Source organism: Rutilus rutilus (assembly GCF_951802725.1).
Source record: "Rutilus rutilus genome assembly, chromosome: 3".
NCBI lineage: Eukaryota > Metazoa > Chordata > Actinopteri > Cypriniformes > Leuciscidae > Rutilus > Rutilus rutilus.
The window spans coordinates 23,003,926-23,018,766 of record NC_140211.1 but is presented as its reverse complement, the minus strand read 5'-3'; the positions used below and the strand labels follow the sequence as shown (position 1 = coordinate 23,018,766).

The 14,841-nt window shown below is 38.0% G+C and overlaps 2 protein-coding genes across 4 annotated transcripts in view; one reads left to right on the top strand and one right to left on the bottom strand.

Moving 5' to 3' along the window:
• Window positions 1-3,065, bottom strand: part of kcnc1a (potassium voltage-gated channel, Shaw-related subfamily, member 1a) — a 45,137-nt gene extending 42,072 nt beyond the window's left edge. For all 3 annotated transcript variants that reach the window (XM_084405203.1, XM_084405204.1, XM_084405202.1), the window contains exon 1: window positions 1,607-3,065. In XM_084405203.1, coding sequence (XP_084261329.1) covers window positions 1,607-2,176 — 570 coding nt within the window. In that variant the 5' untranslated portion in view covers window positions 2,177-3,065. The remainder of the gene's footprint in view (window positions 1-1,606) is intronic.
• Window positions 3,066-4,979: 1,914 nt separating this feature from the next.
• The window catches only part of cd81a (CD81 molecule a), a 32,602-nt gene continuing 22,740 nt past the window's right edge, over window positions 4,980-14,841 (top strand). The window contains exons 1-3 of the mRNA XM_084403992.1: window positions 4,980-5,201; window positions 5,300-5,553; window positions 14,350-14,464. Of these exons, the coding sequence (XP_084260118.1) occupies window positions 5,488-5,553; window positions 14,350-14,464 (181 nt within the window). The 5' untranslated portion in view covers window positions 4,980-5,201; window positions 5,300-5,487. The remainder of the gene's footprint in view (window positions 5,202-5,299; window positions 5,554-14,349; window positions 14,465-14,841) is intronic.

The following is a 14,841-nucleotide window of genomic DNA, read 5'->3' as shown; positions in this document are numbered from 1 at the left end:
CCTTGCTTCTGGCTTTGATAAGTTCAATGTTGTCTAATCAGAGAATAATTTCATCTGATTGACTGATTCCTGGCATAAATCTACTCTACTTCTAACTGTACATCGACATTCCTTAACTCGTTTATCAGCGTTCCGTCGCCTATACCCAGATCTTGGCAGTTATAGTCCTGATACATTTTAACCTAAACATCAGGCATAAAACAAACAGGCCAATCGGATAATTGTCCAAACCAGACTGGCCATTAATTACCATGTACAGAATGCATAAATGTCAATTGACTGACCACATTTGGCAAACACAAACGCATTGAAAGTAGGTATATATTTGATTAGTTTTTGCATTCCCTGCAATTGAAACCATGACCTTGGCTTTGCTAGAGCCCTGCTGTTTGAGCTACAGCCTACAACACATACAGTACACATTACAACAGCTAATGCCCACTATAAAAGTCTGACAGGACCAAACTAATGCTCAACATGTAACACTAAATCATCTAGCATCTAAAGTGCCATCACTCAGACCTCCTGATCAGAATGATGTTATCGGCCTTGTGTGTCTTATCTCAAAGCAGCATGGGCACATAAATAAAGAAAAGCCTTTGCTTCGTGATGTATTCTCTTTAATGTCCTCCCGGAGTGATCAATTTGTGCACGAGCACGCCCGCGGCTGGGAAGGCATCTCACGGCGCGTGGCACAGCAGTGTTGCAGTCAGAGGAGCTGTCGATCAATGGCAACATGCAAGACGCCTGGAATGACTGCACATGTTTTCTCTAGGGTGACTGAATTTAGTCGCTTCGGTTTGATATAGGCCTATCGCTAATAACGCTAAATTAAAACCAAGGAATATAATTCAATCGAAGACACTGTGAGATATAAGCTATATACAGCTTTCGGCCTTTTAGCAGAAGTGACATACAAAAGCATTTCGTGGTTCAAATAATGTCAATTATAACAAGGACAAATCCTTTAAAAATCTAAACATGTGCAATGTTATTATCTTTTTAAACATGTTTTATAAATTGTAAAAAAAAAAAAAAAAAATGTCTTAAAATAGCCTACTATAGTTTAGCCTATAACATAAACATTCTGAATTCATGACAAGTGCTGTAACATCAAGTAAAATGTATAGGCTATACACGGATCTAAAGAAGTCTTCTCTTGTCACATGGCTAGCTCCATGTCGGTTATTCACTCGGTTAAGCATAATGACTTGGATTTGGAGGAAATATGTTTTCAAAAGTTAATAAATATTTATATATTTGCTTCACTGCTTGTTTTTAAGAAATAACAAAAGATTACGTCAAACTATTTATTCAAAAATATCCTTCTGTCCCTTCACCTTTTAGTCAATTACAGTCTCCGGACAGATGTTCAGTATATATATATATATATATATATATATATATATATATATATATATATATATATATTTAATGAACTGCATTTTTAATGTATTTTTTAAATTAGACCTAACTCATAACATCAACTCAAGAACACTTTAATATAGACAGGCTATTCTTATCCAATGCAACATGTGCTTGGATATGTTAGGGATAGTGAATATCAGGGCTAAAGACAGAGCTGCCACGTGTGTTCATAACTCACCCTTGCATATTTCGAAGAATACGGATCTTCAAACAGCGCCCAAACGCGACGCTGCCAACGTTGCCACAACCCTGCACCTTTGGCATCAGGCGAGTCGCCGAGGGAAAGGCGTTTAGTCATCTCAAGTTCATCGTCTCCATCCCCTGGATCACCCAAAACTTCTGTGTCCATATCATCGTTCCCCATTTCAGGTGGCCCTCCACCGAAACTGTCCAGCGCTTCTTCGGCCTCCCGGTGCTGCCGGTACGTCATCCAGCAGCAGGGCTCCACATCTGTCTCATCGATGCCCCAGAAGGCCAACTCTTCCTCATAAAGAGGGCCACAAACATCAGCGGGACAATGCAGCTTGCCAGTCCTATAATAATTGAGAATGTGTGCAAAAACTCCGGGGTGGCGGTCAAAGAAAAACTCGTCGATCTGGGCGTCATAGTCAAAGTGACTGTGGGCATCAGGCTCGGCGAGCCACGCTAAACGAGTGCCGGGGAGAGTGCGCAGGGTGCTGCGGTAGGTCTGGTGTCGAATCCCTCCCACGTTAATCACAACACGGTCTTTCTCGTCGCCCTGGCCCATCTCGTCCTTTAGGCATATCTCGAGCCCGGGCCAGGAATTAAAACGCTGAAAGACCCGGAGGATACATGTGCGCAATTGATAGGCAACTGAAAAAGGAGACTGGGATGAATAAACGCAGAAAAGCAGGTGCGCAAAGGCAAGTCATCTGCAGGAAATCGGTGCATGAGCGTTTAATGTTCTTGTCAGGTGAATAAGAGATTGCCTCCAGATACCAAGAGAAAATTAGTAAAATAAGGATGTTAAACAAACAAAATGCATGCAGAGGATGTCATAAATCTGCGCTCCACACCATCAGGTCCAGATGAGGTGCGAGGCTATTGGCTTGTGGTGCACCGCTGGTGGCAGAGTAATGCGTGTGTGTGTGTGTGTGTGTGTGTGTGTGTGTGGTTCTGAACGGACAGCTCCAGGGCGCACGCTTTCCCTCCTCTTTCCAAAACGAAACATGCACTGCCCTGATTCCCAGTAGACTCCTCAAATCCGACAAAGTGGAGGGATCGAGGCTACACAGAAACGGTCACATTTTAAGCGGTTTTTCGATCTGACATCAGTCGTTTTCTTCAAAGCATGTCCAGATGCCCACGACCAGAAGCCGTTTGTTGACAATCACGACAGACATCACATCTAGAAAATGTTTTGCCACTGGATATGAAGCTATACTTGCACAGGAGACGTCAGGTTTGAAGTGGAAGAGGAGGGGTCCTTTAAAAATCTTTTTTTGACTCCACAATGTCCAGTTTGGCGAGGTCCTCCGGTGTTTGTTCGGGAGTGATTGGTCGTATCCTCTTTATTTTCACCATATGAATATGTTCAGTCTCCTTTTCCGCGCGTGCCTGTCGATGAGAGTGGAGCGAGACTCGTCATTCCTGCGGAGAGACAACATGAGTCTTCTCTAGAGCCCACCGACGCGCATGCGCAATTGCTGAGTCGACGCGTGCACGAGATCAGATATTGGGATGATTTCTGACGGTGGAAAGCTCGATTCAGAACGACACACAATATAATTGAGAAGACAACGCTTGCAAAAGAGCTGCGCCATGCTGTGCTTTCCCTCATCATCCTGTGCCTGCAGGTTTCATGAGATGTGTGGCTAACTGTTGCCTACACACTGCAGCTAACACAAAACTGAGAAATTTCTATTTCTAAACTGAAAATCCAGAAAATAAATAATATGTAGTATAGGGTCAGAAATCAAATAGGGTTTGGGGCAAAAATTATGACACCCCCCAGATATTTAAATTTGGGGGTAAATATAGAGCATTTGTTATAATATTTGACTATTCTAAGATTATTAAGTTATTGGTTTAGTGCTTCTGAAGACACATAGCTGTCAGATACCTGAATTCACTGTTGTTGAGAGTACAGTATATCTAATATGAAGTGTGTTTTCATGAATAAAAAAAAAAATCAGCTCTGAAAACACGGAATGTGAAATAAACAACAATTGCATCAAATGTACTGTAATATGTGTAAATGTGACTGACAAATTATTATTGCTAATTTATAATTTTTTTATTATTTATTTGCAGATAGACTGTATTTAAAGTTCATTTGATTTTTGGTTGTATGAAAATGCCCTTGCATATGACTCAATAAAAATAAATTAGATCATAAAAAAGTTAATTTCTAACACTAAATTGAATGTTTGGTTGCACTTTATTTACTTACATGTACTTACCTAAGAAAGTATTGGGTAATATAAACTACATGGGTTAAGTTTAGGTTTAGGGGGTAGGTTGAGGGTTATTACCTAGTTATTATCCTGTTATTGCAATTACTATATGGGGAACAGGACTGTAAAATAAAGTTTATTAATATGTATCAGAATATCAGTCCATCAGATGTCAGATAACCATTCAGTCCTTGTAATCTTTGAAAAGCATTAAAACATAACTTCAAATCATGAAATCTGATCTAACTTATTATGACTATAGGCCTGGTTTCAGTTCATATTTTGCTGTTATCTGTTTCTTTTTCTAATCATCATTCCTGACAATTTAAAGGCTGATTACAGTATGCTTCGTCTCAGAAAACACATAATGGGATTTATCCTAAATTATCCTGTTCTGGTGAAGAAGAAAAGCAATTAGGCTTCAAAGGATAGATAATGTCCACTCACACTAGTGGACTCTTGGTGCGTGGTCCCATGGGCATCACCTCCACTGTCAGAAACCCATTAACCCTACTGCTTGTATAGCAATTCAAGTAAAAGTAGGCCAGTGCGTTATATAAAAATAAATATTTAATAAAATGTTATAATACAAACCGTATAGCCTATTCTAAGCCTATAGGCTGAAGGCTATATCTTTACTAATTTTGATTTACCAGCTTTTCTACTGGTCACTATGTGAACAGTTAATATCGAAATATTAGTGACATCTAGCGGCAGAAATTTTTTTTTTATTTGTAAAGTCTCCACAAAGTTTTTCTTCATATGCGTAAAACATGGTGCTGCAGCTGCCTGCTAACTGCTGAAAATGTTCGCAATTATAGCTCTTCTACTTTCAATAATAAGTGTACAACTAATACTAAGTAAATATAGGGCATACAATATATGGTTCGAAATGTATTTGAATGATTTATTTAATTGTATCATTATGTTTATAATAATTGTTATATGAGAGTTACCAATTTTACGTGAGAAAATAACACAGTTATCTTTGTCTTGCTCCTTAACAAAAAAGGTTATCATAAAGTTTCTGTGGTGAAGATTGGTGCATCCAGATTTATAATTTTCACAGTTTAAAATCTCCGAAGCTCTGTTTCCTTTTCCGCCACAAGGTGGAGACATACGCTCATCTTGGATGAGTGAGACGCAAATATCCTGTAATCTGCCATTTATACCCGTGGCCTGTATGATTTGTATTCAACAAAGGGCATCGTTATTTTTAACATCCCAAATCGATTTTAAAATCGGTGTGACTTAAACGCATCAGAGAATAAAAGAGCACTGCTTTTGAGCTGTATTAATAAGAAATCAAAACAAAGAAAAAATCGAAATGTTCAGAAATGAACCAGATCTGACAGCGTATGTATTTTCAACGAGTGTCTACTCAGTATATTTATTTATTTAGTACCGAATATTTTTTTGTACGGTCTCTATTGAGTTTTTTTGGCCGTGTTTAGGGGGACTCTCTAAGGGGGAGGAAACTGGGTGTTGCCCTTTTTACGTCGTCTGAATCCAAGCAGCAGCAACAACACACACAGACACGGACGGAGATTGGAGTTCAGTCTGCGCGAGCACTGCGTAACGGCGGCTTCATCGAGACACTTCTTCGTTAACCGGCTTAAAAAAAACGTCATAAACCGACACCATGGGCGTTGAAGGCTGCACGAAATGTATTAAATACATGCTCTTCTTCTTCAATTTCATCTTCTGGGTAAGTGGTCATTCATTCTGTGCGATGTTTCCTGTGTCTGGCCTGAGAAACCGCCATTGTTTTGTTTTATTATTATTATTATTATTAAGAGGACTGTTTGTCCTTCATGTTTTCCGTTATGAACGGGAATTTAATTCGCAGACTTGCGCCGCTAATTTTGAGTAACTTCAGGTAGGCTGTAGCCTGTGACTAATTAGATGAGCATGAATTTGTGTAAATACAGATGTTTTATGTGTTAGACACAAGATTATAGAACCGCTAAGACAAAATGATAAAGTCAGTTCGCTGTAAAAAGCTAAAATATGAGCTCTTTCTTAGACCTCAGAGCGAAATAACGGACATGGGGCGGAGGAGTCCATCAACAAGACTTCATCACAGCTGTCGTCTATTAAAACTCCCCACAAAGACTTGTCTTATGTTTATAATGCCTGTCAAACTTGTTTTTAATTTCACAAAACTACGCTACTAACTAATAGTTTTGGCGACACATTGAAGGAATAAAATAGCGCAGTAATAATTTGGCGTTGTCTGGTCCCTCCGACTCGCTGTAGTTTGGAAAAGAACCTGGAAAAGTGAATGGTACTAAAATATTCCACCAGCCAGATTCTGTTGAAAGTTGTTGCTTATCGTGCAGATGTGTAATAGTCAGTCACATTAGTCATTGCCTGTGTCTTCATTAATTTCTGAGTTTTTTTTTTATTTTTAGGAACTTACTCTTACCAAACAGTCTTAATGGAAATCATTCACACATGTGTGTAGGCCTACAGTGTTCCATCGTATGTCTCATCTACAGCTCTTTAACCCGTTCAGACCTGAATTATGTTTTAGGTTTCTGAAAAATATAAAAGTACATTTTCCCAGCTCATGAGGCTTCTATAAATGAGACCAAATAAAAAAAATAAAAAAAATGTTTTGCTTTAATTGTAATTTTTTTTGTCCATTTCAATGGACGTTACGTCAAAACAGGTGTACTTCACAAAAATGTACCAACATAAAATTAAATAATAATCATAAAAATTGTTAGTATATACTTAAAGCTTTTTCTCAAGGTCAAAAACCTTTCAACAGTATACCATTTCAACTTTAATTTTGAGGTTTTTGTTTTACAGATTGCACATTGTTTGTAATAAACTAAATATCTTAGAATCAATCAATATGGTCATGTTAGAGTTATTTTCTTTGCGAATCTTTCTTTTTTAGATCAAAATCTTGAACATTACAACATTTCAACTTTAATTGTAAGGTTTTTGCTTTATAGATCGCACATTTGTTTATTCATAACAAAATAAACCTAGGAATCAATCAACGAATTCACGTTAGAGTAATTTACTGTGTGCATCCTTGAAACAATCTCTGTTAACGATTTTCTTGTATTTCTACAGTACATTACTGGCAGCACGGTTGCCATGCATGATGCATGTATTTTGATTTCCAGTAAATGTACTGTAATTCACTTTACAGTACACAAGATCAGTACTGTAAACTACCAAATAGTACTTTACTGTATTTGTACTGTATTTTGTAATTTGATCTGCTTTTGCTGTAATTAATTATACGGTGTTGTAATATCTATATTGATAAATTACTGATAAATGTTATTATAATTTTCAAAATAATTACTAATAATGATAATATTATATCACAATAATATAATATGTAGTTATTAGGAAATATAGGCTATAGTAGGAAAAAATATGGAAATCAATGGCTATACTGTCAACTGTCTAGTTACCGACATTCTTCAAAATATCTTCTTTTGTGTTCAGCAGAATAAAGAAACTCATACAGATTTGGAACAACATGAGGATGAGTAAGTGATGACAAATATCATTTTTGGGTGTACTATACCCATAAAGGGATAGTTCACCCAAAAATTTAAATTGGCCCATGATTTACTCACCCTCAAGCCATCCTAGGTGTATATGACATCGTTCTTCTTTCAGACGAATACAATTGTAGTTATATTAAAAAATGTCCTGGCTTCCAAGCTTTATAATGGCAGTGAATGGTTGTTTCTGTTTTGAAAGTCCATAAAAGTGCATCCATCCATGATAAAAGTGCTCCATGGCTCTTGGGGGTTAATAAAGGCCTATTGAAGCGAAGCGATGCGTTTGTGTAAGAAAAATAATTAATTTTCAAGTTACACTTTCGATTTATGTCAAATCCTATGTTTCGTTTGGCCGGAAGCTAGTCATTTTACTTTATAAAGTTTTAAATACGGATATTTTTCTTACATCTCCATCTTCCTCATCATCACTCCACATAAAGTCAACATCTGAGATACTTCCATCAGCTATATGTTCAAGCACTTCAAGAACTATATATTCTGCATATGAAAAAGTAAAAAAAAAATGTATCGGTACTGTGATATAGATTTTTATATAAGAAATTTCAATCAGCATTACTGGACTTCAATTACTGGAATGTGATTTCAGTAACAGGCTTTTGAACCCACTGTCCATTCTAGTGGACAGACACATTTGAAAAAATCCTGATTTAAAATGTGAAATTCTACAATCGATTTTTAACTTTAATTAATAAGTTCAATCTTTCTATTTTACATACAAACTATGAAATACTGGCAAACATATCAAAAAAAGTAAATAAAACCACAGAAAATGTTGCTTGCTTCTGTGTTTGGAGTGAAGTGCTGACATGCTTCTCTTCAAAGTAGTGTTTTTTTCTATAATTACTACATGCAAAGATTTACTACCATTTGATTGGATGACAAGCGTCCAATCTAATGGACTGCAGGCTTTAAACTAGGTGAAATGCTCCAGAAGTAAAAAAAAGGGGGGTTGACATGTGATGTCCATTGTAATGGACGCAGGGTCTGAATGGGTTAAGTTGTTAGTGAAGCATTCACATTGTCCTCTCAAAATGGCTGGTAGTTTAATCAGGTCTCAATTTACATTTTACATTTAGTCTCTTGGTTGGTTAGCCTATTTCTAAACCAAAAAAATAAGAACATTATGTAACACTGCATTAATGATTATGTAAGAAAGTAGGTTTATACGTGCTAAAACAACATTTTTCTTCTTTTCTTCCCAGAAACTGGCTTCATGAACATTACAACTGGAATTCAATACAGTTGCAGTGTTTAGGCCCGTTCACACCGAGGACGATAATTATAACTATAAAGTTGCTTGTAATAATTGTTCTAGTTCAATTCTATATTCTATAACAACACAGAGGAACGATACTGTTTAAATCGATTTCAGAACGATTTTTTCCCCCAGCCGATTAATGACGAAAACATTGAGAGCCAATCAGAATCCACCTGCCTTTAAAGAGCTTGAACGTTTAAAGTAGACAAAACTGTAGTGCACACTTGGGACAAAGAAAACGTTATTGTCCGTTGGTGTGGATGCAAATATTGTTATCGTTATAGTTATCTTTAAGGTTATTGCTCTTGGCATGAATGGGCCTTTAGGCACATTGAGAAACTAATCTTGCAGCCACTGAGATGAAACAAGAAACCAACATCAACCATAAAGCAGAAGCATATTTTCTTGCTGGTTAATGGGTTTAACACCCACACTAATTTCTTTACAGGCCCAACAGGTGGAGAGACCATTCATGTGTGAATGAACATTTCAAAACAGCCTAATGGCTTCTTACTTTGAAGAATTTTGCTTTGAGAACTGAGCCATAGGGACGGTGTTGGAAAAATACCTATAAAGAAGGTGTTAGATCTAAGAGTCCATTGCCAAACCCATACAGGACGAGTTTGACAGTAAGTTGTGGTTAATGCAGAATGGGTGTGGGGGTTTGACAGAATGTCTGGGCCTTCTTCTTCTGTGCCTCATGCTTTGACATGCCAAGCATTCTACAACCACCTCACACTGGGTCATGGGTCAAAAATAGAACCCGCACCGGACTGCGTGCAACAGACGGGAGAGGTTTGAAGGGGGCTCTATTTCTAAGACCCTTACACAGGTTGATAATAGTGTGTGAGAGATAGTGAGAAGTGTGCGTGGGAGGGCAGATGAAAATTCGTCATGTTGCAGGAAATATTAAGCAACATGATGGTGCAAACATTTTTTTTGTTGTTTACTCAACCCAGGGCATTGGTTTCTGTTTGTGTTCTCTTGACAACCCACTTATAAAAGGTGAAAATTCGTTCATGGCTGACTTCCTGTGCTGAGTTAAATAGCTTTATATGTGAAGGCCGTTGTAAATGGAAGGCATTTTCTGCCAATTTTGAATAAATCAATGAAATGAGAAAAATGAAAACTAAAACCAGATGCATCATCCCTGTCAAATTGAAAAATAAAATGCTATTTCATTTTCACTACAATCTGGAAGCAAGGCTCCCAAAAGGCAAACGTGAAAAAGATACTGCTAATACATTTTTTACAAAACTTTTTATTAATGCTCATGCAATAATAGTGACACAATTCAAATTAAAATGTAAAGTTTAGTTTTCGTTTTATTTCGTCTTTTATTTCATAGTTATCGGTTTCATTTTCAAAGTCAGCCTGTATGCAAATTCTATGTTAATGAGTGGGCGGGGCTTATTCAAGTAACGGAGAGCGTCTGAAAGTGAATGAGTGAGTGCGGAGTGCGTACAAGTTATCGAAACTACAATGTCGTGATGTCTTCGAGATGAGTCACGATAGCCAAAACTGTAAGCCAGCCTTTGGAACAACAAGAACAGGGGCCTCATTTATAAACGTTGCGTACGCACAAAAGAAGGCGTACGCCGCTCTCTACGCAATAATAGGTATTTATGAAAAGCAAACTTGACGGGAAAATGTGCGGTCCTTCACGCAAACTCTGACCCAGGCGTACGCACAAAAACGGGTGAAATGAGAAATGGCGACACCGTCGGCAGATGGAAGAAACACGTGAAAGTGTGTGTGGAACTGTAGACCGTTGTGTAAAAGAAATGGCAATACTGCCTCTCATAAATAACATGAAGACTTCACAAAGCAAGTCTTACAATTAACAGCCTACACGAACACCCGTTTGATCGATCTGCAGTGTAAAACAAACCAAATCAAACGAAGATTACAACAGAAATGCAAATTAACACATATTTGCCAAAAGAAAAGTGAAATATGTTCTGCAATAATATTGGCATGTTATGCAATTCATCCTCATAACACATCTTGTCAGATGCAATCAAATGGATGGTAATAAAATGCCATGATGCAATCACAATGTGTAATGACGCACAATGGCTGATCTTGCGCTCTTAGTTGAGTGAAGTTACGTTTCTTGGTTTTCCTCTCTGTGTTTGCCATGATTTCGCAATCGATGAATATTAACTTGTGGGCGTTTCACGGACTATTTATGGGCAACTATGGGCGTGACATGAAGCCGCAAAAGCTGCGCTACATTTAGAATTGATTGTGATTTATTAAGGGAAAACTGCGTAGGATGTGCGTGCGCACGGTTTTATAAATCCGAATATTTTTGTGCGTACGCACGTCCTATGTTTCATCCGTACGCCACATCTGACGCAAATCCTACGCAAAGTTTTATAAATGAGGCCCCAGAACACCACAAACCAGACCGTCCAAGCGTCAAACCTAGCCCCTCAGTCTGGCTTCTTCGGTTGCCAGAGAAACTGTTCAGCGTAAGTAGGCCATGTCACTAAGTTCACAAGGATTGTCCTCCATTATACTTTCCCTCAGGGTCACACTTCCTTCCCTATCAGGAAGGTATTTCTCAAAATATTGATGCTTGCTCTGCATAAATGCAGTAGAAAAACACTGAGAACGGGAGGGAAGACATTCATGTAGATAAAGTCTTGTGTTCTGTTGTTCCACCGAAAGACACTAGTTGGAACTCTTAAAGGTGAACTATGCAGGCTTTTTTTTAGCTTAATTGACCTTAACTGAACAGCTTCGGAGTCACTGGAATGGTTATATGACTTTTTTCAGGTTGAATGGTGGTCTTCTTCATAGTGCCTGTGAGCGGAAAAACCTCCCTTGCAATTTTGGGCCGGCGGGCATCAGCGTCAGGAAGTTTCACGTGATATCAGCTCTCGCGAATTGTAACGAATTGCTTTACGGCACTGCACACACACACTATCTAAACATTTATATGCTAGCCTTCTGTGTATCATACATACCACAGTGGACATGGCTCCATGCGTTCGCCGGCTTCTTTGAAAACAAATGCACATGATGGGAGGGGGGAGAGTCGCCAACGAGTTTTGACGACAGTGTTGTCAAATATCTATTCCGAAGCTGTAGGAGGAGCTCTAGAGAAACCCGCGAGCAAAAAGCGAAGTGCCAAAACTGCATAGCGCTGCTTTAAATAGTATTTTATGTAATCGAGCTTACACCAGCAAAACCTCATAAACCTAGTAGGACAGGGTTTTTTTTTTTCATTTGAGAAGCTGCTTCACTTAGATAAATGTCACAACAGGGAAGACGTCTTGATCACAATTTTCAGTTCATGCCAACTTAGTATTGGCTATTTGCACCCTGCTAAATAGTTTTTTTGCACTTTTAGCAACAGATTAAACCTGTAGCATTTATTCACCAAGCATTTTTTGACTCACAATTCTGCAATGATTGAGTAGTCACTGTCCATGCTTTTTCTGTGTAAACAGGCCATTTGATGTTTTAAAATTCGCAAATAAAATGACCAAAAAAAAATTAATTCAATCAATAAAAGTTTTTATGAGCATACTCAGCTTTTATTTGAAAGCATTGTAGCATGGATTGCAATATTATTGCCTGTAATAGCTTGTAATAGGGCCAAATATCCTGTATGACAAATAGATTATTATTAAATTAATCCTTGTGTTTGGCTCTACAAAATGAATGGCATTTCCTGCCTTTTTCTACATAAATTCAGTTAAAGTATGGAAACTGAGAAGGGAGGATGCCCCCAGATCGCCCCACAAGAATAATGGCTTATCCTGGTTATAACTCCCCCTGACACCTCTGGTCAACTGGAAACTCCTGTGTTTAGGGGAATCTCTGTTTAGATATTCCCAAACTCCTTATGAGTGAATGTAATGTGGAATCCACCGAGAACGGGTTGCTTGAAGTGACAGAGCTTCTCCATGAACATCACTTTAGAACCTCTCCCTTTGGCTGGCCTCTGTTTACTCAGTTGCTAAGCAGTGGGGCTGTCTAAGCTCTGGAATGGGCCTATCTGGCCATTGGAGGGAGACTGAGAAAGACAGAAAGAGAAATGGAAAGAACTTTTCTTCTCCGTGTTTAGCCGCAGAGAGAATTCCTTATTCAGAATTTGTTTATTATTCAGCATGCTAGTCTGCAAATTTAGGCAAATAATTAAAATATCCATGAAAACCATTTGTATTAGATAAAACATATGTTTGAACAGATTACATTTTGAATTTTAGTAGTTTTTTTTTCCTATTTCTATTTCTATTTAGCTTTAATTTATTTTAGTTTTAGTCATTTTAGTATTTCAATTTCAACAAGCTATTTCATTTAGTTCCCAAGGCAACATTTCTAATTTTTACGTTTTTTTTTAAAGTTTGTGTCTACTATTTATATTTATTTTATTTTATATTTATTTCAGTTAACGAAAACAATCTTTTATCGTTTTAGTTTCAGTTCACAATACCAACAATGGTTATAAATGCTCAAAATGTATTTTGTAGAGGACAGGCTGTGGTTTCTTTTTTACATCAACAGGTGTGAAAACCAGAAATGGTGGGGAAAAAAAAACATTAAGAGAGAAGAGAAAGTGCCCAGTGTTTCCCTTGTGATCCTTTATAGGGGGGTATGGTGTGTAAGAACCTCAGCAACAAATGCTTTTTGGTTTGACCTTAAGCAAATAACTGTGGCAATGCAGCTGTTCGCATACGTAGAGCTGGTGCGAGAGTTGGATTCTTGATTGGAAAGGGGTAGCAGAACGAGGGAAAGGAAGGAAGTACACATCTATTGTTTTCACAGCCAGAGCTGCGCGTTCTGCCCATCCCAGCATTCCTACTAATGGTCTTTGCTCTCACATTCCCGTTACTCTCCCCTGTGCGGTGTTGCCGGATCACCTTGCTTCTAACGGCACCCACCATGTTCTTGGCGGTCTCCAGTGCTCTTTATCTGCGCTCTGCATTCCTCCACAGAGCCTACGCATTCCTGACGAGATCCAGCTGTTCTCACAGGGCCCAGCTCTTGTCGGATTTGACAGTGATTTCACTGTAAATAAAGTCGTATAAAAGCCAAATAAACCACTGCTGCAGTCGCCCCTCCCCCGCCTTAACTTTACCGCTTCTTATCCGCTTGCGCATACAATACCACACATTGTAGCGCTACTTTTAATGGTCTTCTCGACTGCCTACGCCCTCTTTGCTTTTGCCCCATTTTCTATCTCTCCCTCCCCCTAGCCGCAAGAGTCTCTCTTGTGAATATGCCATGTGTTTATGGGCCTCACTCAACTGAATGCTCATCACTGTGAGCCGTGTAAAGAGAAAGCGGGTTGAATCATAGTGCTGTGTGGCGTACAGTGATGTTTTGATATTCTTAACCCTCTGCACTGTGGGCCTCTAGATGGGGTCTGTAACAAGATCCCTCCCTCCCTCCCCCTGCCTCAGAGAATGTGTCTCTCTTTCTCTTTGTTGAATGGAAAATAGGCAGACTACAAGAGATAGATCCAAGGAAACTGACTAAATGCATCCTCCACACACCTCTTTAAATGTTGAGATGAAAAAGAAAGTACTATATAAATATGTAAATGCTTAAAGATAAAAAAAAGAAAGAAAAAAAGACATGTATAAAGTTCACAAAAAGTCTTGCTGGTTTCTTTTGTGCATTTAATAACAGTGACCAAATGTGTTAAAGTCGCATAATTTCTCTCCCTTAGCTGGCTGGTTGTGTGATCTTGGGGGTTTCACTCTGGCTTCGTCATGACGCTAAAACAAGCAGTCTTCTGAACCAGAAGTTTGAGGGCGCAGAACCACCCAGCACCTTCTACATCAGTAAGTACATCATTTTATTTTATTTTTTATCTCTCATTCCTCAGTCTCTCAACCCATCCATAAATCGCATCGCACAAAGTATTCCACAAAGTCTTGAGTCTTCACACACACACACACACATACATTATTTATATATATATATATATATATATATATATATATATATATATATATATATATATATAATTTCTAATAAGTAGGGATGCACCGAAATTAAAATTCTGGGCGAAACCGAAAATGACTTTTTTTCTAAATAATTATTCATTTCTCATTTAAATTGTTTTTGTATAATTGTATCATTATTAGACTTTTTAATTAAATTCAATAATTTGACTGAATCTGAATTTAAAAAATACAAGCCAATAAAATAACCACAC